The 24,502-nt window shown below is 40.0% G+C and overlaps 2 protein-coding genes across 3 annotated transcripts in view; both read left to right on the top strand.

The window, feature by feature from the left end:
- The window catches only part of LOC107662316 (helicase with zinc finger domain 2), a 29,255-nt gene extending 23,106 nt beyond the window's left edge, over window positions 1-6,149 (top strand). The window contains exons 2-3 of the mRNA XM_016452302.1: window positions 3,319-6,029; window positions 6,145-6,149. Coding sequence (XP_016307788.1) covers window positions 3,319-6,029; window positions 6,145-6,149 — 2,716 coding nt within the window. The remainder of the gene's footprint in view (window positions 1-3,318; window positions 6,030-6,144) is intronic.
- On the top strand, window positions 6,065-16,104 carry LOC107662248 (helicase with zinc finger domain 2-like). Of its 2 annotated transcripts, XR_001631197.1 has the most exons (13): window positions 6,065-6,408; window positions 6,485-6,576; window positions 7,657-7,785; window positions 8,083-8,253; window positions 8,585-8,729; window positions 9,495-9,596; window positions 9,840-10,032; window positions 11,246-11,380; window positions 11,501-11,713; window positions 13,728-13,884; window positions 14,160-14,330; window positions 15,182-15,466; window positions 15,546-16,104. XR_001631197.1 is itself a non-coding variant. In XM_016452193.1 (12 exons), the coding sequence occupies exons 1-12, from the start codon at window positions 6,302-6,304 to the stop codon at window positions 15,307-15,309; spliced, it is 1,743 nt and encodes a 580-aa protein (XP_016307679.1). In that variant the 5' UTR covers window positions 6,065-6,301; the 3' UTR covers window positions 15,310-16,104. The 2 variants fall into 2 exon arrangements, 1 of the variants encoding a protein (XP_016307679.1); XM_016452193.1 differs by having other exon boundaries at window positions 15,182-16,104.
- The last annotated feature ends 8,398 nt before the right edge of the window (window positions 16,105-24,502 follow it).

The raw sequence follows: 24,502 nt of genomic DNA on the forward strand, positions 1-24,502 counted from the left end.
CTCGATCTCAGGCACCTGAACCGCGCCCTCATGAAACGGCCGTTCAGGATGATTACATTGAAACAGATCCTCTCACAAGTGTGCCCAGGGGACGGGTTCTTTTCGCTGGATCTGAAAGACGCCTACTTTCACATCCAGATAGCCCCCCACCACAGACGATTCTTGAGATTCGCCTTCGAGGGAGTGGCATGTCAATACACGGTCCTTCACTTTGGACTGTCCCTAGCTCCTCGCACTTTTACGAAGTGCATGGATGCGGCTCTTTCCCCGCTGAGACAGATGGGAATCCGCATTCTGAATTACCTCGACGACTGGCTCCTCTTGGCCCAGTTGGAGGATGAGCTACTATTTCGCAGATCCTTCCTCCTCAGCCACTTAGAATGCCTGGGACTCAGGGTCAATTTTGCTAAGAGCGCGCTGTTCCCCAGCCAACGGATATCGTTCCTGGGAAGAGTTCTCGACTCAGCCCAAATAAGGGCGGTAATAATGCCAGAACGTGCACTGGCCATTCAGCAGCTCGCGGCCTTGTTCATGTTGGAGCCTCTCACCCTCTCAAGGCATTTTAGAGGATGCTGAGCCTCATGGCCTCCGCGTCTGTGGTACTTCAGTTGGGCCTGCTTCGCATGCGGCCCCTTCAGTACTGGCTGAAACCACGAGTTCCATCCCATACCTGGCGTATATGATGGCTTCGTATCAAGGTGGACCAGGCCTGCATAGCAGCTCTGGCCCTTTGGAAAGACCCTCAGTGGATGGAACGGGGCGTGCACCTGGAAATGGTCTGCAGAAGGAAGGTGGTCTCGACAGATGCTTCCAACACAGGTTGGGGAGCGCTGCGCGTCGGCAAACCGGCTTTCGACCACTGGTCGAAAGAGGAAGGTCGGCTTCACATCAACTCCCTAGAAATGCTGGCACTATGTTTGGGCCTTCACACCTTTCTGCCAGACCTAAGGGGACACCACATTTTAGTCCGCTCGGACAGCATTACGCTGGTGTCCTATATAAATCGCCAGGGCGGTCTCTCCTCGAAGCGCCTCTTGGAATAGGCACAGCTCAACTTGCGTTCACTGAGAGCAACGCATGTGCCGGGCAGGTTGAACCAAGGAGCAGACATGCTATCTCGGAGCAAGGTCCCCTCAGAAAAGTGGATGCTCCACCCACAAACGGTTCAAAGAGTCTGGGAGATCTTCGGCAAGGCAGAGGTTGACCTCTTCACCTCAGAAACACCTCAAACATTCATTGCCCAACTTATTTTTCAAAGGACAGGGATGTGTTGGCCCACGACTGGCCCAACCTCCTCCTTTACGCTTTCTCCCGGTTGCCCTGATCCCACAGGTAATCAGGCGAATCAGGGAACAGAAACACAAGGTTCTGTTAGTGGCCCCACTCTGGAGGAACCAAAACTGGTTCGCAGAGCTGTCTCGGCTGCTCTCAGCAGCCCCGAGGCCCATCCCCCTGAGACAGGACCTCCTTTCTCAGGCGAACAGAACGATATGGCACCCCCAGCCCGAGCTGTGGGCTCTACACCTTTGGCCTCTCGATGGGAGTCTGCGGACCTCCCCGAGAGCGTACTAAATACAATCTCTCAGGCTAGAGCACCGTCTACGAGACGCCTCTATGCCCTTAAATGGTCTGTCTTCTCCGCCTGGTGTACAGCCCGCGGCGCAGACCCAATTTCCTGCGACAAATCTCTGATATTGTCCTTCCTGCAAGAGCTGTTGGATAAGGGTCGCTCCCCTTCCACGCTCAAGGTCTATGTAGCAGCTATAGCAGCCTCTCACGCTCCTGTAGCTGGCCAATCGGTGGGCAGAAACAACGTAGTTGTTAATTTTTTTAAGGGATCTAGGAGGCTCAACCCGCCTCGCCCCGTCACCGTCCCTATATGGGATCTGCCCACGGTGTTGAGAGCTCTAAGGAGCCCTCCCTTTTATCCACTACAGTACATTGACCTTCGTCCCCTAAAGACCGCTCTGCTACTGGTGTTAGCATCGGTAAAGCATATGGGAGATCTGCAGGCGCTCTCTGTGAGCCCCACCTGCCTAGAATTCTGGCCCAGCGACTCTAAAGTCGTCCTGAAACCAAGGCATAGTTACATACATAAGGTGCACTCTACTCCATTCAGAGCACAGGTAATAACTCTGTCGGCGCTTCCTTCTTCAGAGCAAGACTAAGAGTTGAATTTACTCTGCCCCTTCAGGGCGTTTTTATATTTTATATTGAGCGTTCCGCCCCGTTCAGGCAGTCGGAACAGCTCTTTGTATGCTTCGGCAGCCACACCAAAGGGTTTCCGGTCACGAAGCAGAGACTTTCCAAATGGATAATTGATGCTATTGCACTAGCGTACTCTTCTTTAGGCCTACAATACCCCATGGGAGTAAGAGCCCACTCAACTAGAGGCATCGCCTCTTCCTGGGCTTGGTCTAGCAGTGTGTCCATTGCAGAAATATGTGTGGCGGCCGGCTGGGCCTCGCTGTCCACATTTGCCAGGTTTTATAATCTGGACATCCTGGCCTTACAGGCTCGGGTTCTGTCTGCATAAAAGGGCTCACTCTTGTCACATGACAACCAGTGTACCTGTACCTGTACGCTCTTGGCCCTCACTGAGTTCCGAAGCTGTACCATTTTCTCTTGGAACGATTACTCAAGGTCGGGCCGACCACTGTGAGCTTTGGCCCTATTGCCTCCTGCGGGGCTTCCCTGCAAAATACTTGGTCCCTCTGAGCCCCCTTGGGTGCTTAAGGCAAGTCAGGTATTAGTCGTTTCTCTAGCATAGCGCGGCGGGATTGTAGTAGTTCCCCATAGCATCTTAGCAGACGCAGTACGAATGAAGTATCGATAGGGAACGTACTCAGTTACTAACGTAACCTCGGTTCCCTGAGATACGGGAACGAGTACTGCGTTGCTGGCCGCACAACTCAGTCATCGCTTCAGTCGAAGTAACCTGAGGATCCTATGGCGAAATGGCTGCTTATATAGCCAGATTGCCCCGCCCATTCTGGCGGGCTCTGGCGGGCTTCATCGCCATAGGCTTGTGCAGCTCCGCTGCTGAGCCATTGGTTTGTTTTTTATTTCACTGCACGAACCAATGGCCATGCAGTTACATTGCGTTATTGAAAAGGCTTCAGAGAAAAATGAGTTTTCCCCATAGCGTCTTAGCAGACGCAGTACTCGTTCCCGTATCTCAGGGAACCGAGGTTATGTTAGTAACTGAGTACGTTCCCTGGTCAAAAACCTTAAGATCATGCATTTACAGAAAAGATAATGGTAAATTTTCATTTCATGCTGACATTAAGTGCCTAATATCTCAATTTCTGTTTGCAGGTGCACATCCAAACAGAATTACATGGATACCTCTGTATCAGAAGAGAGTGACTCTGCTAGCAGCAGCAACGCAGAGGAGAATCACTCCAAGACCGTTTGCAAAACCCTCTATGAATGCACAAGTCTGGAGTCTGACTCTGAATTTGATGAGGAACTCTGCAAGAAAGATATTGAAGAACTTTTGAATACCAATCCAGATGTTTTCAAACACTGTAAACTTGTAATGGAAAGACACAATAAGGCGTATGCCAGGCCCCTCGACGAACCAACACTCTGTATCAAAATCTCTGGAAGAGAAAATGTGGGCAGGTCTTTTCCTGGAGATGATGTCTGTGTAGAGATCTTGAACAGAGAACAGTGTCCGCAGGAAGGTGAAATGTTAAAAGGGAGGGTTGTCGGACTAATAAATAGAGATGAAAACTCCCTAACCTTCATCTGTAAGATGGTGGAAGGCAACCCAAAACTTGTTACACCTGTTAACAAACACATGACCAGAATACGAACAGTTCAAACAAAGCCTGACATGGGGATAGTTGAACTACGACAATACAAGTGTGGACGCTGGGTCAGAAAGGAATTTGTAAATATTGCTGAGAATCAAATGTTGATAGTCAAGGTTATAAAATGGGAACATGGGAAAACATACCCTCTCGGAGTGGTTACAAATGTAATTCCAGAGTGTGATGCTTTGGATGAAATGCTATACATTGAACTTGGCTGTAAAGACACACCTCCACCATTCAAACTACAACGTGAAGACGATAAGGCTTTAGACAGGATGAATTTGTGTGACATTATCACTTTCACCATTGACCCACCTACAGCTGAAGACCTGGATGACGCCATTAGTGTGAGTGAAATTAACTGTGATCGCTATCAGATTGGTATTCACATTACAGATGTCGCAAGTTGCATTTCCAAAGATAGCGAGCAAGACCAATTCGCTAGACTGTGTGGCAAAACAATTTACACTCCAGAGAAGGGAGACGTGACCTTCATGTTTTCAAGAGAGCTGAGCAATGACCACTTGAGTGTTTTGCCTGAAAAGAAACGGAAAGCCATATCCCTGCTGATAGACATTGACAAGAAAACAAGCAATATACTAAACTTTGATTTTGCTGAAACCCTGATTATATCTGACAGACGGATGTCATACGAAGAGGCTGACCAAATTATTCAGAAGTACTGCTTGGATGACACTGAGCCTCTGCGGTTCTCTTGCGTGGAGGATTGTGTAGCTGTCGCTTACCGTTTCTCCGAAGAGCACCGAAAATGCAGGCTGGAAGATGGATGGCTGTTTGGGAGGCAGGCAGGGCAAAGTTGCTCTCATGCAATGGTGGAGGAACTAATGAATCTCTACAATAGTGCTGCAGCTGAAGAACTCATATCTACAGACGTCACAAGAGATCTCACACCACTGAGGTGCCACAGGGAGCCGGACTCAGAACAACTAACTCAGTTTAAGAAGAAATACGTTGAGCTAATTCCCATGTCGCCTTACTTTTCAAATATCTGTGAAGTAGATACTGAACATAGTGAAGAGCATGTTTGGTCCAATCCACAATATGAAAATATGGAGCACAATGGCATACCATTTAACATATTCACATCCATATTTCAAAAGATGGAAGAGTTTGCACAGAGCAAAGACTATTATAATCTGATGCAGTTAATTTTTTCGGATGAAATCCATCCGACACTTATCCCTATGGTGCGGGAGTTTCGTGACATTCAGAAGAAAGCTGTCATCCTTCGGTCATGTTCCTCAACGGATTCCAGGTTGGGTCACTATGATTTACGGCTGAACGCCTACACCTGGGCGTCATCTCCTATGAGGCGTTATCTGGACCTTATCTTGCAGAGACTTCTGCACACCATGCTGTCTAAGGAGATCCTAAAGCAAGCTGACTACACTCAAGTTGAAATCAATAGGTTCTGCCAAACTGGCATGGATGCAGAAGAGAAGTATGATGCTCTGGTGTTGAGACTAAAAAAGGTTCAGTTTGAACCCAAAGATGTGGTTAAGCTTGCGGTGGTGGACCAGCTCACTCCACAGGGGCATGAATTCACAATATCATTCCCACTACATTCTAAGTTAGACGTCATCACCATCATGTACAAGCAACTTAAAGTTGTGGATCAGCCAAGTTACAACAAGGAAAAGAACGCCATGACCCTTCATTGGAAGAGAAGAGTGTATTCATTCAGTGAATCATTCAAGAATTCGTATCCGTTAAAGCCCATGAAGAATGTGACATCAGTGTCAAGCAACTTGTGGAAAAGACTGGTATCTGCTGTGAAACAGCAGGATTGGGTTAAGATTGAGCAATGCCTCCAAGACATGAAAAAAGGGGAGGATGAAGAAAAGGAAAGTGTGACAAATGAGGCTTGTTCAACAGAACAACGCCATTATAAGGAACTAACCATGGAGCTGAAGTTAGGCACGGTTGTTCAGGTGCAGCTTGGGACTGAACTCAAAGATGGCTTTCCAGTTCCTGTAGTTCAACTTCTCAGTGTTAATCAATGTTTTGAGATCTGTTTGGAGCACACGAGAAACCCTATTGATTGTTTTTCCAAAACAGTGTGCAATGCATCAAAGCCTTTCTATGAAAGCTACAATGAGTACCAGAACATCTGGAGCCAACTATGTCAGATAGACACCGCTTACAATGCTTTGGAAGAAAATAACAGCATCATCTTAGAGGGTGTTCGTATAACATGGAATAGAGATGAAACAAATCTCCAAGGGTTCTTTTATCTGACAAAGACTCAGAAAAAACAGTGGTCTCTGGAGTTTGACCTTAGTAACTGCTTCTTGTGCATCAGACTAAGAGATCAGAAACTGAAGAACAGTAAGAGTGATCCAAAACATCTGGATAGTTCTGAAATTTTAGACCTGCAGGGTTCACTACCTTTTACATGGGTTGCACATGCAGTAACCACCAAACCAAAGAAACCAAAGAATGGAGACAATCAAAACAAAATGACATTTCAGATCACGAAAATATCTGTGAGTTACATTCCACCCAAGGTTTTTGAACAGGGACCAAACTTCACCATTGAGGTCATTCCCAAAAAAATTCCGTATTTGTGAGTGATGTTTATCCTGCTGATGCATTTCAGATTTATACATAATTATACATATGCTAATGCAGTCTTTTTGCAGGGTCAGAGAACATGTGATTGAAAACTTAAAACGGGCTAATAACCTGGTGAAGAATGTCGCCACTAATCAACGACTTGAAAAACTGAATGCTAGTAAGTGCAGCAACATGGCAGCTAGGTGTGGGCGATATGCCCAAAAATCATATTTCACAAAATGAGTAATTTAATTTCACAATAATGATATATATTCACATTCTAGTTATTTTTTTTATTAGAAGCAAATTACAAACAATATTGTATTCATCAAGGCTTGGAGTCAATTATTACACTTATACTACAGCTACCACACCTTATAACATACCTCATTGTTCAGATTATTCTGGATTATTCCAGAAAGCAAGGTTAATTTACCGTCACATATACCCTGACATCTCGGTTGATTAACCCAAACCTTGCTTACTTGAGGTGTGCTGGTTCCAAAAATGTGTCCGGGAGTAAGTTCAGTCAATAGAGTATGTTCACGGTTAACACACAAGACATTCTCAACAGAGCAACGAACTGACGAGTAACTATGGAAACAAACACTAAGAAAAAGCAAGCCATACTACTATTTTCTCTTTTTGTCAATGGGCATTTACATACTTAGTGCACATCGCCATCTAATTTAGTGGTTATACAATCATTTTTCATTTAATCTTTAATCACAGAGAATAAGATTTATATTGTTTGTTGGATGCTAATTAATATCACACATGTATTTTTATTATAGAAATACATTATAGAAAATGTTTGAATGCAGATCCATGATACATACTTACCCTTAAACATATGTCACATAATCAGCTCTCTGGAATACCCAGATATTTCATTACAAGACATTTAGCATGTTTTTGTAGGCTGTAAGGAACTTTGAAATTAATAATTAGTAATAAGTGATATGTAATTGTAACACAGTCAGACCTGTCTGGAACTACTCTTGCTGTGCCTTTCCTGAAAAATTAAACTGAACTAAATGCATATCAGTAAAAATGAACTGAACTAAAGACATGAGTAAAATGCAAAGATAACTGCAATATAAATTTTGCCTACACATTAATTTCTTTACAAAACCTACTATTAATTAAAAAAAAATTGGAATGAATGAAAACCTCTACAATACTGTTGTGTCTGGTCTGGTCTATGGATATCTTATGTAACTGTTATTTTAATGTGGTGGAAACCTTCTTGTCTTAGAGGCATATGAAAATATCAACTTGGACAATGTGGATGAAAGCCTGAACCTGCCACATCTGAATAAGAGCCAGCAGAAAGCTGTTGAGGAGGCTGTGAAGAAACCTTTCACTGTGATCCAGGGCCCACCAGGTACTGTTTAAAATACATATGTAGTAATAATATAGTTGCTTTAGTAATTGTTGTAGAACTTTGCAAGGTCACTTTTTTTAGTTTCAGTATTAAGCAATTCACTAAATGTCACAAACTGATATTTGATTTCACAGATTTGTCCATTGCAGGCTCATTTTGTTCACTGTTGTGAGTAGAGTGTCAGAAAATGCAAAAATCCATACTGACTAAATAATCAGACTGATTTGCAGTTTTGGGAATGGAGATGTGTTGTGGAAAATGCTGAAGAAATTTACTCATATGATATTTCATCCACAGGTACTGGGAAAACAGTGGTTGGTATTCACATTGTTTACTGGTATTTCAAGAAGAACCAAGACTTTCTGGCCTCTTCCAAATCTTTCAAAGCAAACCCTGATCAGAAACCCCCCAAAAGGCCTGCCATCCTCTACTGTGGACCTTCCAACAAGTCTGTGGACATTGTTGCAGGTGAATTGTGTTTGGTGGTCTTTTTTAATATATAGCATATACCTTAGTCTGATTGTTTATACAATTTTAGAATTAATTGAGTTTTTATAAGGAAGCCAGAAACTTACTGTATACAAGGCACAAATGTTTGGCCAGTGCAGTTCCATCATTCTTGTTTTACTTTGGTGGGGATAAAACTCAGTTCCTAAGGGAACGATAGTACCAAGTGCAATGACAAATAAAATCAAACTTGTTTGAAGCATTGGCATTTTCATGCATGCATAGAGTATGTTTCAGGCTCTGTTTTACCTGATAAACTGTACTTACATGACCCATTGATCTTGTGTCCCAGAGCAGTTGTTGAAACTCAAGGGAGTCCTAAAGCCTCTGAGAATCTACTGTGACCAGATGGAAATGCGTGAATTTCCCTATACAGGCAGTGACCTAAAGCTTTGCCGCAAATCCCTCAGGGATGAAAAACCAAAAGAGGAGCTCAAGTAAGAGCCACTATTTTGTAGACGGGTTCAAAAGATTTTGGAGCCAAATTGCATGGCGGTAAATTACTTTAGAAAGATGGCAGCATACTTATTATTTTTTTACACAGAGATTACTAGGTCTATTAGTAAAACCTGTTAAAAATCTGTTTTAGCAATCCTTGTATTATATGCCAATAGTGACCATTCCAAAAAAAAACAAAAAAACTTTTTTTCTTTTTCCAAAGATGGCATGCCTGTAACTCAATAAATTTTAAAGATATCTCAATATCCTTTTAGATCCTTTTTCTTTTGGTGTCTTAATTTTTAAGACCACATATAGTTCTATCCCAGATATATGGGGACCTCAATGTGGCTCCACATGCAAATTGTTGAATTTGACCCATTTTTAGTGGTTGAAAACCAAATGTTTATATATATAGTACTTGCATATGTACTTATCATAGTCTGTAGAACAAAAAATGTTGAATCTAGAAATGTACGTTTTATATATTCACATCAAAAAATAATGTCAATATCTTGATTTTTGAGAGGCTAAATATTCATTTTTATTAAGAATAAGGAAAACATGGCTAATTAGCTGGTACAATACCTTTATTAAACTTTTGGGTTTTAGAAATGTACATCTACGCAACTTATGGAAGGCATAAATTATCTTTGAATGTGAAAGTGATACTGTCTACCAGTGGTGGACCTTTGAACCCACATTACAGACATCACAACAAATAGTGTGTGAATATACCCATTAAACGTCTGATTTTGTTGCAGGAATATTACACTAATGTACCTTGTTCGTAAACCTGAGAATCCTTTTTCGGAAGAAATTAAAAAATTTGAACAGTACAAATTAACAGAGGATGAAGTAGAGACGTGAGTAAAATTTCTGTATTTTTTTTGCATTCAGAGGCTTGCCACAATGATGCATGAATGAGAGAAAAGTAAGATAATTTATTGTGAGGCATTAAGAAAAAATCAGAGCGATATATCCAATATAAAGATATGCCAGAAAAAGTAAGAGCATTGAATTTATCCTATATGAGCTATTACTCTACAACGCAGTGTTTCTGTCATTGCCATCATCATTCTGGTAATGTGGTAAATGTGACTTTGCAGCTACAGGAAACTGTTGAAGGAAGCTCATAAGCATGAGATTCAGAAGTATGATGTAGTGTTGTGCACCTGCTCATCAGCGTTAAAACCCGAAATCCTGGCGGTCATGGATTTCCGGCAGATTCTCATTGATGAATGTGCCATGGCAACAGAACCAGAGGCCTTCATCCCATTAGTTTCCAACAATCCAAAGCAGGTGAGTGCTGGGATGACATCATCATCATCATCATCAGTTTTCAAACAAAACCAAAGAGATTCTGTCAGATGGAAGAGACTTGTGCCATTTGCAGCAGGTTGTCTCAAAGTCTGTCCAAAATTGCCCCTGTTCCTTATGTAGTGCCTTTAGCCATTTGGTCCAATTATTTGGTGGAAAAATTTCATTCCCTATACAGTGCCATTTTTATAATCTACAATGCACTCTGATAATCTATAGAGCAAAAACAATGGCTTTGTTAAGCATAGCATAGCACATATATATGGTGCACTGTATATAGATGAACTCACTGCATGGAAGACTGAATCCCACAATGCAATGTGCTCAAATTGGCCTTTTATTTCCTGTCTGAAATATCAACAAAATCCTTTAATGTGTCTTTCTTGACAAATCTTTTGTTCAGACAAAGTTGGAATAAAACAAAAAAAAAATTTCCAACAAGAAAGCACCATACTACCGTTTCTAATGTTTTTTGCATAATGCATACTGTTTCACTAGTAGGCAATTAACCTACTATCAGTACATTGAGAAATTTTCAAGAAAAATTTGTATTAAAAAAAATAATAATAATAAGGTAATATACATCTAGCTGAAGTAAGCAGAAGACTTATGGACAGATGTGCACACTAATCCATTCTGCAAGACATTTAGTCATTTAGCAGACGCTTTTATCCAAAGTGACTTACAAATGAGGACAGCAGAGGCAATAAAAACCAACAAAAGGGCAATAATATGTAAGTGCTGTGACAAGTCTCGGTTAGCCTAACGCGGTACACATTGCAAGGTTTTTATTTTATAATAAAAAGAAAAACAAGTAGATAGAATAGATAAAGAATAGGGAATGCTAGTGTTAGAGGGTCTTTGTTTTAAAATTAAAATAAAACAAGTCAAAACAATAGAAAAAGAATAGAAAGTGCTAGAGTTAGAGAGTCAAGTGAATATGGAAGAGATGTGTTTTTAGCCGTTTCTTGACGATGGCTAAGGACTCAGCTGCTTGGATTGAGTTGGGTAGGTCATTCCACCAGGAGGGAACAGTTAATGTAAAAGTCTGTGAAAGTGGTTTTGTGCACTATAATGCACCATTAACTTGCAGAACGCAAGCTTCTAGAGGGCACGTAAGACAATATACAGTGTATAGCCATTGTGTATAGGAATGAAAGACATGCATCTTTTCAAAAGAAAAGTCATTTTTCAGATTGTTTTGCTGGGCGATCATCAACAGATACGGCCGATAGTGCAGTGTGCCCTCGTGAAAAAGATGGGCATGCAGCAGTCTCTGTTTGAACGCTACATGGATCTGGCCATAATGCTGGACACACAGTACAGAATGGTAAAATAACTGATAAATGCGCTAAGATCCTCCCTCAAATAACAATAGAAAACATTCTGTAAAAAGTCTAACAAAGTTTTCATTTTGCTTTTGTCTTCAACAAATGCACACATTTGTTAGCATGAAGAAATTTGCAGGTTTCCTTCAGAAGAGTTTTATAAAGGAATACTGAAATCCGGAGCTGAACGAGGACCCCGCTACCTGCTTAACAAGTACGGACTGCCAACGGCGATCCTGTTTGGCCATGTGCAAGGAAAAGAACACAGTTTAGTTATATCCACAGAAAAGGGCAATGAGAACTCGGTGGCCAACACTGAGGAGGCAGAGCAAGCTGTAAGTCAGAGCCTAATGCTGCTTTCAGTTCACCTCAGAATGATACAAGCAGGGGCATAGCAGCCATTTTAAAATAATACATATTAATTCAATTCACTGTATGAATTAAATATAGATTAATCCTTATTAAAGCTACAAAAGTCATTCAGTCAAGAAAAGTGGGTGAGTTTATCTTGTTCTTGTGCTGTAAAAACCTCTAATGTCAACAATACAAAATAAGAGTTTTGAACATTGCTTTATCCAGTGTTCAGATTTCTATCCTGGAAATGTATGCAAATTAGCCCATATTTAATTATACAATGCTTCATATGTAAGTGCTGTGACAAGTCTCGGTTAGCCTAAAGCGGTACACATTGCAAGGTTTTTATTTTATAATAAAAAGAAAAACAAGTAGATAGAATAGATAAAGAATAGGGAATGCTAGTGTTAGAGGGTCTTTGTTTTAAAATTAAAATAAAACAAGTCAAAACAATAGAAAAAGAATAGAAAGTGCTAGAGTTAGAGAGTCAAGTGAATATGGAAGAGATGTGTTTTTAGCCGTTTCTTGACGATGGCTAAGGACTCAGCTGCTTGGATTGAGTTGGGTAGGTCATTCCACCAGGAGGGAACAGTTAATGTAAAAGTCTGTGAAAGTGGTTTTGTGCACTATAATGCACCATTAACTTGCAGAACGCAAGCTTCTAGAGGGCACGTAAGACAATATACAGTGTATAGCCATTGTGTATAGGAATGAAAGACATGCATCTTTTCAAAAGAAAAGTCATTTTTCAGATTGTTTTGCTGGGCGATCATCAACAGATACGGCCGATAGTGCAGTGTGCCCTCGTGAAAAAGATGGGCATGCAGCAGTCTCTGTTTGAACGCTACATGGATCTGGCCATAATGCTGGACACACAGTACAGAATGGTAAAATAACTGATAAATGCGCTAAGATCCTCCCTCAAATAACAATAGAAAACATTCTGTAAAAAGTCTAACAAAGTTTTCATTTTGCTTTTGTCTTCAACAAATGCACACATTTGTTAGCATGAAGAAATTTGCAGGTTTCCTTCAGAAGAGTTTTATAAAGGAATACTGAAATCCGGAGCTGAACGAGGACCCCGCTACCTGCTTAACAAGTACGGACTGCCAACGGCGATCCTGTTTGGCCATGTGCAAGGAAAAGAACACAGTTTAGTTATATCCACAGAAAAGGGCAATGAGAACTCGGTGGCCAACACTGAGGAGGCAGAGCAAGCTGTAAGTCAGAGCCTAATGCTGCTTTCAGTTCACCTCAGAATGATACAAGCAGGGGCATAGCAGCCATTTTAAAATAATACATATTAATTCAATTCACTGTATGAATTAAATATAGATTAATCCTTATTAAAGCTACAAAAGTCATTCAGTCAAGAAAAGTGGGTGAGTTTATCTTGTTCTTGTGCTGTAAAAACCTCTAATGTCAACAATACAAAATAAGAGTTTTGAACATTGCTTTATCCAGTGTTCAGATTTCTATCCTGGAAATGTATGCAAATTAGCCCATATTTAATTATACAATGCTTCATTTGCATATTCCAAAAACATTTTTAAAATCTTGTAACACTAAACAATTTTGCAAATCTGAATGCAAGTAAATTGGTGGTGTTTTACCCTATTCACCTGTGATGTGTTGATAATTAATTATGGTGGAAGCATGTTGAAATTGATTCTGACTTTTTAATGTTGACGGTAAACAACATTTGTGCAGTTGATGAAGAACGTAAAATCTGACAGAAAGTACTAGTCATTTAGCCGTTTAAGAGGCTACAGGCTTGCGTGACAAAATTCATATTATATATACAGTGATAAAACATAAAATTACACGTTCATGTCACATTATAAGCAGGAATTACGTCTGAGAACTTGAAGGCAGCATGAGTTGTAATGATGAAACATATCATTCTCACTCAGTGCATCATATTCCCAGACAGTATTCCCTTGTGTGTGTGTGTGTGTGTGTGTGTATACATATATATTAAATTTTTTCCCCCAGGTCTGTGTGGCAGATCTGTTGATTAATCAGTCAGGTGTGGCACCTGAGCATATTGCAATTCTGACCCCTTACAACGCACAGGTATCAGAAATCAAAAAGACAGCCGAGAAGAGTGGTATTGCAAATGTCACTGTTTGCACAATTATGAAAAGCCAAGGTGTGTTATTCTGATTATTCACCTTTTAGAATTCTAATTAAAGTCTCTGTATCCAGTCTTTATTTTAATTTTACCATATATTTTAGGAAAGCTTTTATTTGATTTGATATTTCTTATGCATGTTTATTTTTGTTTTAACTGGTTTTCTGTTCTCTGTGTAAGTGTCTTTATTGTATTTGAGACTCCTTCCCACTCTTAAACTTTGTTTTTGTAAATAACGATTGTCAAAACAGAACAGAAAGTTTAATGCTCTGAATGTAAATCGCTGTGTACAGGAAGTGAGTGGCCGTATGTGATCGTCTCTACTGTGCGCTCCTGCTCCATATCTGATATAGAAAGCGACAGACCAAGTAAAGCCTGGCTTGGAAAAAGACTTGGATTCATCACTGATCCAAATCAGGTCAATGTTGCCATAACTCGTGCACAGGATGGACTGTGCATTCTGGGTAAGCAGTGAAAAAATTTTCAATCAAATATCGAATTCTAGATCTTTCCTCACTACTGCAAACATGTCCTATTAAAGGAATAGCTTACCCAAAAATTAAATTTACTGAAAATTTGAGTTTGTTTCTTCATCAGAGCAGATTTGGAGATATGTAGCATTCCATCACTTGCTCACCAATGAATCCTCTGCAGTGAATGGGTGCCGTCAGAATAAGAGTCCGAACAGCTGATGAAAACATCACAATAATCCACAAGTAATGATGGATTTGTTTCTTACAAACACACAGCTTTTGGCTTCATAAGATGTTATCTGATGGACTGGAGAGGTGTGGATTATTGTGATGTTTTCATCAGCTGTTTGGACTCTTATTCTGACGGCACCCATTCACTGCAGAGGATCCACTGGTGAGCAAGTGATGGAATGCTACATATCTCCAAATCTGATGAAGAAACAAGCTCATCTTCATCTTGGATGGCCTGATTGTGAGTACATTTTCAGGAAATTTTCATTTTTGGGGGAACTATTCCTTTGATGTTTCACAACATCATGTTTCACAAACACAAAGCGACACAATACTTTTTTCTTCATTTTCAAACCTAGATCTATTGTTTTACTATTTCAAACTGAACATGCTGCTTTTTGTGAATGTTTTGCTCTAGAAGTTTGCCTGTGCTATATTTCTTTCAAATAAATGCCATTTGGTTTGCTATCTCATTATCTAATGCAATGACATGCAGTCATTTTTTACATGTGGCTAAAGTGTCCAGAGGTCCTGTGTACAAGTTGGCTCTAAATTTTCATGCCAGCACTTATGCACACATATATAATGTCCCCTTTTTTGTTATCTCTTAGGTAATAGTACCCTGTTGAGATGCTGTGAACTTTGGAAAAGACTCCAGGATCACTATTACAGAGCGCACTGTGTGGTGAATCCAGCTAGTGACATTAAGGTCCAAAGCAGGAGGCTCAGAGGAGAGTGACGGTCCTTACTGGATGTGCTTCACATGGAGCAGGTGTCTGGTAGATCCTTGCTGTCGTGTTTGCAGACTAGCTTCTCTGGCCTTCATCTCCCCCTTCTGGTGGCCTTTGAGTAGCACATGCTTCCCTCTGCTCTGATTGTCCGCAGCTCTTTTTAAGGTCCATCTTGCAGATGTCTTCATGTTACAGCTCTCATTACAGGATATGTTTTAGAAATCTTTCAATATTTATTCTGCAGATGTAGCGCATAAGAGCAGCCACTGCCTGTGGTGGAAGTTCAGAGTTTTTTGGGAATCCAACGTAAGAAAAGGGTTTTTAGGCAACTGACTAATGATATTAACCAATTCTGGTGAAATTTTTTTCCCATTTTTTTAGTTTCATGTTGTAGTATTTAACTTTAAACCAACCAGGGATATTCTGTAGGATTTTGCATTGTAATGTTAAATGACAAGGTTAATTTAGGTATTAGGAAACCAACACAATCTCATGGCAAAATCTTACGTTTTGGCAAATTGGTGGCTAAATTGTATTAATTCATACAGTCTCATTTTATATGTTTCAGTGACAGTTATGTGTAGGGATGGACCTTCAAGCTTTCGTTTTCGTACTAGTTCTGTGCGAATTCATATGAAATAGTTATGTTTTACCATGAGGAAGCACATGTTTTTGTAGGTCAATACACTATTCAATAATTAAAAATACAAGCACTCATTCGTGTACCATTCAAAACCCAAAATGAGAATGCTTAATGCCAATTTGAAAATCTAAATGGAATTCAAACTTAAATAGCTAATAGATTGCAGAAATGCAATTAGAATTTAAATGTAAAGAGGTAAATGAAGTGAAGTGCATCTGAATGATGGTTTGATTGGTTTTGATTATTTAATTATTGATGGTTTGATTATTTATAATTAATAAATTAACTTTCATTTTATGGACCAGTGTGGACGAATTTTTACTATAATTCCATTACCTATTGAATTTCTTTGAATATTAATTGAGTACATTTCAAATTTGAATATGTTCTCTACGTTGTGAGCATGTTTATCTAATAATCAATAATTTGGAGTAATTTATCCATGCTTTACCGAGTGGGATCTGTTTTGTGAATATGGGTGACCCTGTTGCAGAAATGCACCATTCAGGGGGAAAAAAACGTAATTTGTTGCCATTTTTCTATGAGCAAACATGTGCAAAACAAATACTACAGGTCACATTCATGAAAAATAATTTTGTATGGCTTTGGCATGATTGGAGTTTTTTTTTTTTTTTTCAAACTTTTTGCTTTTATACATTTCAGCTGTATTCTACCAAGTCTTATCTAGTTTAAAAAAATGTTATTTATTGTTCAAACCATTTTAAATATGTTGCAGTTTAGTTACAGTGGGTGTCTGATGGTTAATGTCTGATACTCTGCCAATGTGTACAGGGGAATCCATACTGTGTCCTCAAGCAGGTCGGTATCCTTCACTCCGTGCCAAAACACATCAAATGAATACTTAGTATATAATGTATATACACAGTCACAAGCCACTCTTCTCTGTGCCTAAGAGCACTCCTTATCTGTGGGATAATCACTTTAACGTTTGCCTTTGATGGCTTTTTTATTTATTTTATGTTCATCTTGCTTTGCTTTGCTGTTCAATTCAGCCTGATTTACATGGTCTCATGATCTCTCTCTCTCTGTCCATCTTTCTCTCTGTGAGTCAGATGGTGTCATTGAGATGCAGCGATTAGCTCTTTCTGGCAGATGCTGTAATTGGGCTGTCATACGGCTGATGCTCTGTGAGTGTGTGCATTATACATTGAGCTGATTAATGCAGTCTTGATCTCACTGGAGCATCTCTGAAAAGTGACTTTCCTCAACGGGCTCCATGGAGGTGAACATGAATTGATGGCCTGCCCACACTTCAGCAAAATGCTTAACAAAATGAAACTTCAGGATTGGGCAATAGACTTTAGCTAAAAGATTACATAAGTCTTTGACAATATGTATCTTGATATTTGTGTCTTTTGAAATAACTGAATAGGTTAAAAATTTTATGTAAGAACTAAAACAAGGAAAAATAGCATTTAAATTATAATTTTGCTGCATTTTTTGCTTCGACATGTTAAACATATATAATCAATACATTTTCATTTCAATTTTGCAACTTATAAAGTGTTAAAATATGTATTTAATTTACATATTAAAACTACTGTAGGAAATTATATAATTTAATTTTAATTTTCACCAAACGTTGGACATATGGTAAATTTAATACAGAAATACATTGCCATTTTACATATTATACATTATACACATTTTACATTGGCATGCAGCCTTATAGCATGGCAGCCTACACAATGCTCGTTCTCTTATCTCAGGGAACTGAGGTTACGTTAGTAAACAGAGTGTTCCCTTTCGAACGGTCTCTCCCATTGCGTTGAACACTTTGGGGAAAGCATCCAATAGCGCTGTGCAATAAGCAAGTGCAGAACGAAACCACTCTGCGAGTCCAGTCCCAGAGCACCCCTACATCTTGAAAGGCTGTTTCATAAGCGCGTGGTTTAGATGCCAGAGATCGAGGATGGGCCTGAGCCAGCCATCTTTCTTGGGAACGAGGAAGTAGCGGCTGTAGAAGCCTGACTTGCTGTTTGCTAAAGGGACCGTTTCTACGGCTCCTTTTGCAAGCAGAGTTTGCACTTCGGACCGGAAAACGTGAGCATCGTTGTCCTGTACCGAAGTTTGAATAATACCTCTGAAGCGAGGTGGCCTGCGAGCGAACTGGAGCGAGTAACCTCGATCTATGGTTTTTAGAATGCAGCTTGACACATCCAGATTGGCTTTCCAAGCCTGGAGCCTGATGGCAAGTGGTCTGAGTTTTTCGAGTGGCAGGTCACCGCAAGGAGACAGGTAACTGACCCTCGTGATAGTGGGAAGAGGAGAAGTGCTCTCTTGAGTATGTGGGTCCGCTATCACATCGGTAGTTTGCATGGACCAGATATAGTGCTGAATGGGAAGGATGGGCCCAGCCTGAACTGAGCTTCCATTGCCCAAGCAGGGCCGAGTTGGAGCGCTTTGGCAGGAAGTGACGCATGGCCTGCGATGACTTCTGTGCCGCTGTAAACCGCTCAGCAAACCCATCCACAGCAGGGCCAAACTGTCCCTTGGGAGAGACGGTGAAGTCAAGGAAGGCTATCTTGTCAGAGTCCTTGTTTTCCGTTAGATTTAGCCAAAGGTGGCACTCCAGCACCACAAGATTGGCCATGGCCTTGCCAATTGCTTGCGCAGTGGCCTTAGTAGCTCACGGAGCCAAGTCAGTTGCTGTGTGGAGCTCCGTGAAGGCGTCAGAACTCTGGCCGGACTCCATCGTGAGGAGAAGTTTGGCCTGGAAAACTTGGAGCACCGCCATCATGTGAAGCGCAGAGCCAGCCTGGCCAGCTGCTGAATAAGCCCTGCCCTCAAGAGCAGAGGTGGTCCTGCAGGGCTTAGATGGGTGCGCTGCATGGGCCTTCAAACCCAGGGCCGAAGGAGGGCAGAGATGAGCAGCGACTGCCTCTTCGAGAGGGGGAGCTTGCTATAAACTCTTTCTTCCGCAAAGTCGGAATTAAAGCCATCAGGGACAACTTCCTCCTCAGATCCGCTGAAAAGAGATCAAGCCGCTTGCAGCTGATGAGGGGCACTGATTCTCATGTGTGAAATACACCGGTGAGTCGATGCACTGCGGGGAGAGTGAAGCATGCGGGAGCTGAACCAGCGTGCAATCACTCGAGCCCGAACGTTGAGTCCCATTGCTTCTTGCTTCGTCTTCAGAGTCCACCGGGGAGATGATCTTCATGTTGAAGGAGAAAAATTCTGACAAAATGGTGCTCAAAGCTGACTTATAAAGCAGTCGGCTCCTCCCCTTATGACGGCTTGAAACGTCATTTGTTCATGCAGCTATACAAACATGAACAAATCAGGCTTCAGTATTCAATTCAATTCAAGGTTATTTGTATAGCGCTTTTCACAATACAAATCGTTGCAAAGCAACTTTACAGAAAATTAAGTTTCTACAATATATTTAGTAGTATCTTAGTGGTGACTGTCAGTTAATGTACATATGGCAGAAATGTACGGAAAAAAAATCAATTAAAGACGTAATCAAACAGACAATGAACACTATTCACAGCAATTATTATATGATGCAATCAAACTTATAGCAAAATTTGGTAGTCCTCTATGTTGTTTCATGGTTGGCATCATCTGAGGTCCTATGAGGGGTTGGCATCATCTCTTCTCAGGTGTTCTGGATCCAGACTGAAGCTTGTGTAAATCCTCCCGTGGCAAAAACAGTGAAACAAATAGAAACGTAATTAGCGTAGCTGCTGTTCCAACCAAGCAAAATTGATTTGTTTAACCCAAACTAAAGAATAATAATGTGCACTTTCAAAAGACAAGTTGCTATCTAATATAACACCCAGATTTTTGACTATAGAGGAAGTAACAGTACATCCATCTAGTTGCAAATTGTAATCCAAGAGATTCTGTGTAGCGTTGGCATCGATCCATCTTTCAGAAGCAATCAGCAAGAAAACAGTAATGGCGGACTGCTGCTTCTCACTCAGGGCTGTGTCTATGCTAATAGGGTAGAGATCATCACAAATGGGCAGGACTTTTCCTAGTATGATGTCATAATAGGGAGAAATCTGGAACCGCTTGTTTGGAGAGACTGTTTATGATTTAGTGGGATTATAAAAAAATGAGTTTTCACACACTGCAGCCACACAACTGTGTTCAAACACCTTATAAAAGTGATTTTTGCATATTAGGTCACCTTTAAATAGGATTCCCCACGATTGGGAGTTTCATGTGAGGGAGGAAAAAGCTCCCAATGCAGATTTTCCTTAGTGTTCATTCAAGCTGGTCACATGCTGACAAACATAAGGCTGTTTGGTTTGATAGTGACTTACTGTATGTGTGAGCAGTGCTTCTTACATCTCTATTGACAAAAGACATTTTTTTTGCCCACGAATTTCGTTACTCTGACACATCTTAAGTGACTTTGGATAAAATATCTGGAAAATGCATAAAGCCTTGCCATCGATACTTTACTGAAACATTCCAATATGAAAACACATTGTGATTAGCTCCTGGCAAACCTTATATTCAAATATTTTTGTATGACCCATTTGTACTATGATCAGGCAATGGATCGTAGCCTACATTCTCAAACAATTCAGAACAGTGACCCTCAAATATTCACCATGAACTTCAGTCATAAATCAACACATCAGTCAACACATTTTTAATATGCATGTGAAAATAAAGAAACATTTAAAGAGTTCTGGACATGTGTTCAGAGTTCTGGAACGGTGCAAACAAAACAAAATCAAGGGTTTGATTCTTTAGCTAGTTTGGCCGTGTTCAAACTGTTGAAGACATGAGTGGTTTGAATCCCAAATCATGATGGTTAGAAACAGATAGATCGCTTGAACCTATTAGTACATTTGTCTCGATTTATTCTGGCCTCAGGTCCCAACACAAGGGCCAACAGATTTCACCTACCTGGGCACTGCTCAAGAGACTCCCTGTTACCGCAGGCTTGTTTGTACCACTGCCCAGACAAACTACAAATACGTTTAAAGAGGGTCTAAGGGGCAGGAGGCTTCCAGAAAAAAATCTCCAGCAGTGTTTCACATTGCATGAGATTGCTCTGAGGACCAAACACTTGTCACAAGTATTCGGTGTTTGGCTTGCTTACAAATTTGGAGACTTTTATTCCCAAACTCATGTCCATTATAATCGCTGATTGACCTTGCATAACATTTCCTATGGATTTTACCCTCGTTTGCAGGAGTTAATTAACTTGTGGAAAGCCCTCTGGTGGTGCTGTGCTGTGGTCGGCTCGCTGCAACTTCATTTAGGACTAATCTGTATGAAATGGGTGGTTTGTGCCAAGAAAGGCTCAAGGTTGCACTGGGATTTCACAAAACTGATGCCAGTGCTATGCAATGCATTGCAAATGACTCCAATCAAAAGAAAGCTGGGTTGAATTTGAGCAAGACAAATAAGTCATTCAGGGAACACAAGTCTTGTACTTGGGACAGAGCAGTGTTAAACTAGAGAAAATGTAATCATGTTTATCTAAATCTAAAGGGACATCTGTGAATTTAAACAGAGATGCATGACTGACTTCATTTTATGACAATGACTCATTTGGGACATTTGCCTGAAAAGCTATTATAATTATGTGCATGATAGAATTATGTAACTATATAGTTTTTCTTGCTCGCTCTCTCTCTCTCTCTCTCTCTCACACACACACACTGCAGTAATAAGCATAATAATGTATATAATAATATATATGATGTTAATCACTTGTTTTTGTTGTTGTTTTTTTTACTTTAGTGAGTTTCATTAATATGTTCAAACAGTAGGTGGCAACATTCTCACATAATTACAACCTAATTTCCTGACAAATCATCAAATTCTGTATCAGAAACATCTATATTGCAATAGAATGAAGACAAATGTGTAATCAGACATATTCCAATAATTTACAATAAATCCAGAACGATATATATATATATATATATATACACACACACACAATATATTGTTTTGAGACTTAATTTAATAGTAACTTATTTGACTTATTAATATGATACTTATAATAAGCACTTAAGTTGGAGAATTAATAAGATATTTTATTTGAGAAATCTTATATATCATGATCTAATTGTATAGAACTGTATACAGATTTTTGCAATCTATAAGTATTACTTATATAAATGTATATATTATTTATATTACATATAATAATTTATATATAAGAAATTCTATATGTGCAAATTGAAATGTATAGTTGATATAAATATAGAGAGATTATATAATAATATAATATATAAATGTACAGTGGGTACGGAAAGTATTCAGACCCCCTTCAATCTGTATATTTGTAATCAACATTATTCCATTAATACTTTTAGATGCATATGATATATTTTATAATATTTTCTACTGTGTCCATTGTTTATGTTTTAATCATATGAGATATATTTCTTTCACCTCCTTGAAAGTGAAATAATATTTTGCTTTTAAAAGCACCATTTACTAGCATGTCTCCATTTACTATCCCGTTCAGTGGGAGAGAATCACTGATAGTTTATAGTTGAGCGGTTTCTTCTGTGACCTTCTGAAAGTACACTTTGGCATCAAGACCTCTCAAGTTTCTGCATTTTTCAACAAGATGTACAACAGATGTGAGATGCAGATATGACATAACACAGGTCTCTATTTAGTCAAACCACAGAGAAATCCAGCACACTAAATTGGATTTAGTTTTTAATCTTATAATGCCAAAATAAAAAGTAGCCATGCGAAGCTGTGATGGCCACATACAGAAGAAGCTTTATGCAGAAAAATGTCCAACTGTGCAAAAAAGCACTGTGATAAACAGGTTAGTGACAGACTGACATATCCACCTGTTAACCTCTAACACGAACATACCTGCCAGAAATCATGAGAAATTCAGCTGGCCAAGATCTCTGGAGCAACGCAAGCCAACTCTACTTGCCAAAATCTGCTCTGTGGGCAGCAAAAAAACATTATGCAACCACCCCATTTGGAGTTTAAAGTGATTTTGGAGGAAAATAATACAGGATAAAGATGTGCTTGCATTTAAATTGCAGCACGTACAATATGGACCCCGAGCGCAAACTTTGAAAAAATGGCAAATTCTAAAGCCTGTGTTTTTCCATCCAACATATGGTGACTATACAAGTTATATTACACAGCTGTCTTGACTTAAAAGAATAGTTCACCCAAAACTGAAAATTTGCTGCAAATGTACTTACCCTCAGGCCATCCAAGATGTAGATGAGTTTGTTTCTTCATGGGATCAAATTTGGAGAAATTTAGCATTACTTCACTTGCTTACCAATGGATGCTCTGCAGTGAATGGGTGCCATCAGAATGAAAGTCCAAACAGATGATAAAAAAACATTACAATAATCTACAAATAATCCACACCACTCCAGACCATCAGTTAATGTCTTGTGAAGCGAAAAGCTGCATGTTTGTAAGAAACAAATCCATTATTAAGGCTCTTTCATTTTAAACCATCGCTTCTGGCCCAAAAAAAAAGAGGCCATAATCCATAATAACGCTTCCTCCAGTGAAAAAGTCCATCTCCTGTTGTCGACTCGCATCAAAATCCACCAACATATTGGACTGCTTTGGCTTGTAAACGGTGCTTGATATCTCTCTCTTGATTCAGACGAGACAATTTTTTCACTGGAGAAATCAGTATTATAGAGGACTATATATTTTAGCCGGAAGCGATGGTTTGAAGTTAAAAACATCTTAATAATGGATTTATTTATAGCGTTTCACTTCACAACATATTAATTGGTGTTATTGGGATGTTTTTATCATCTGTTTGAACTCTCATTCTGACGGCACCCATTCACTGCAGAAGATCCATTGGTGAGCAAGTGATGCAATTTCTCTAAATCTGTTCTGATGAAGAAACAGTCATCTACATCTTGGATGGCCTGAGGGTGGGTAAATTATGGGTGAACTATTCCTTAAAGGGGTCATAGGATGCCCCTTTTCCACAAGTTGGTATGATTCTTTAGGCTCTTAATGAAAAGTCTGTAACATAGTTTGGTTAAAATTTCAAAATGGTAGTGTAAAAAACACCTTTTTTACCCTGCCAAAAACAGCTCTTTTCAGATCAAGCCGTTTTTGTCATTTTCCTTTAAATGTTAATGAGCTCTGCTGACCCCGCCCCTCTCTTCCGAGCTGCTCTCAGAGAGACTGTTTACTTTAGCTGCATTCATCGTGAAACTTGCTAATTAACACGTTATTAGGAACGGTGATTTGCAAAGATTCATTGCAAAACATTATACTCACTTTTTCTGTAGATGAGGCTGGATCACGAATGATTCGCACGAACATAGACGCATTTATGTAGATTGGAGGCGCATTCCCTTCAAAAACAAACATAATCCACTGCGTCTTCAGCGGCTCAGATGTCGGGAGTAAATGACGACTGCTATGTTCATTATTACATCCAACAACAGAACACCTCAATCGCTTAGGAGTCATTCTTGTCTACATCTGCTCCAGCGGTGAAACAATGGCGGACTGATGACAGCTCACTCGTCACACAGACAGGCATCTGAGATCGGCTTGATTTGAGAAAGGGGAAAACATTTAACCAGATT

The sequence above is a fragment of the Sinocyclocheilus anshuiensis genome, unplaced genomic scaffold (assembly GCF_001515605.1).
Source record: "Sinocyclocheilus anshuiensis isolate Anshui unplaced genomic scaffold, SAMN03320099.WGS_v1.1 scaffold579, whole genome shotgun sequence".
Taxonomy (NCBI): Eukaryota; Metazoa; Chordata; class Actinopteri; order Cypriniformes; family Cyprinidae; genus Sinocyclocheilus; species Sinocyclocheilus anshuiensis.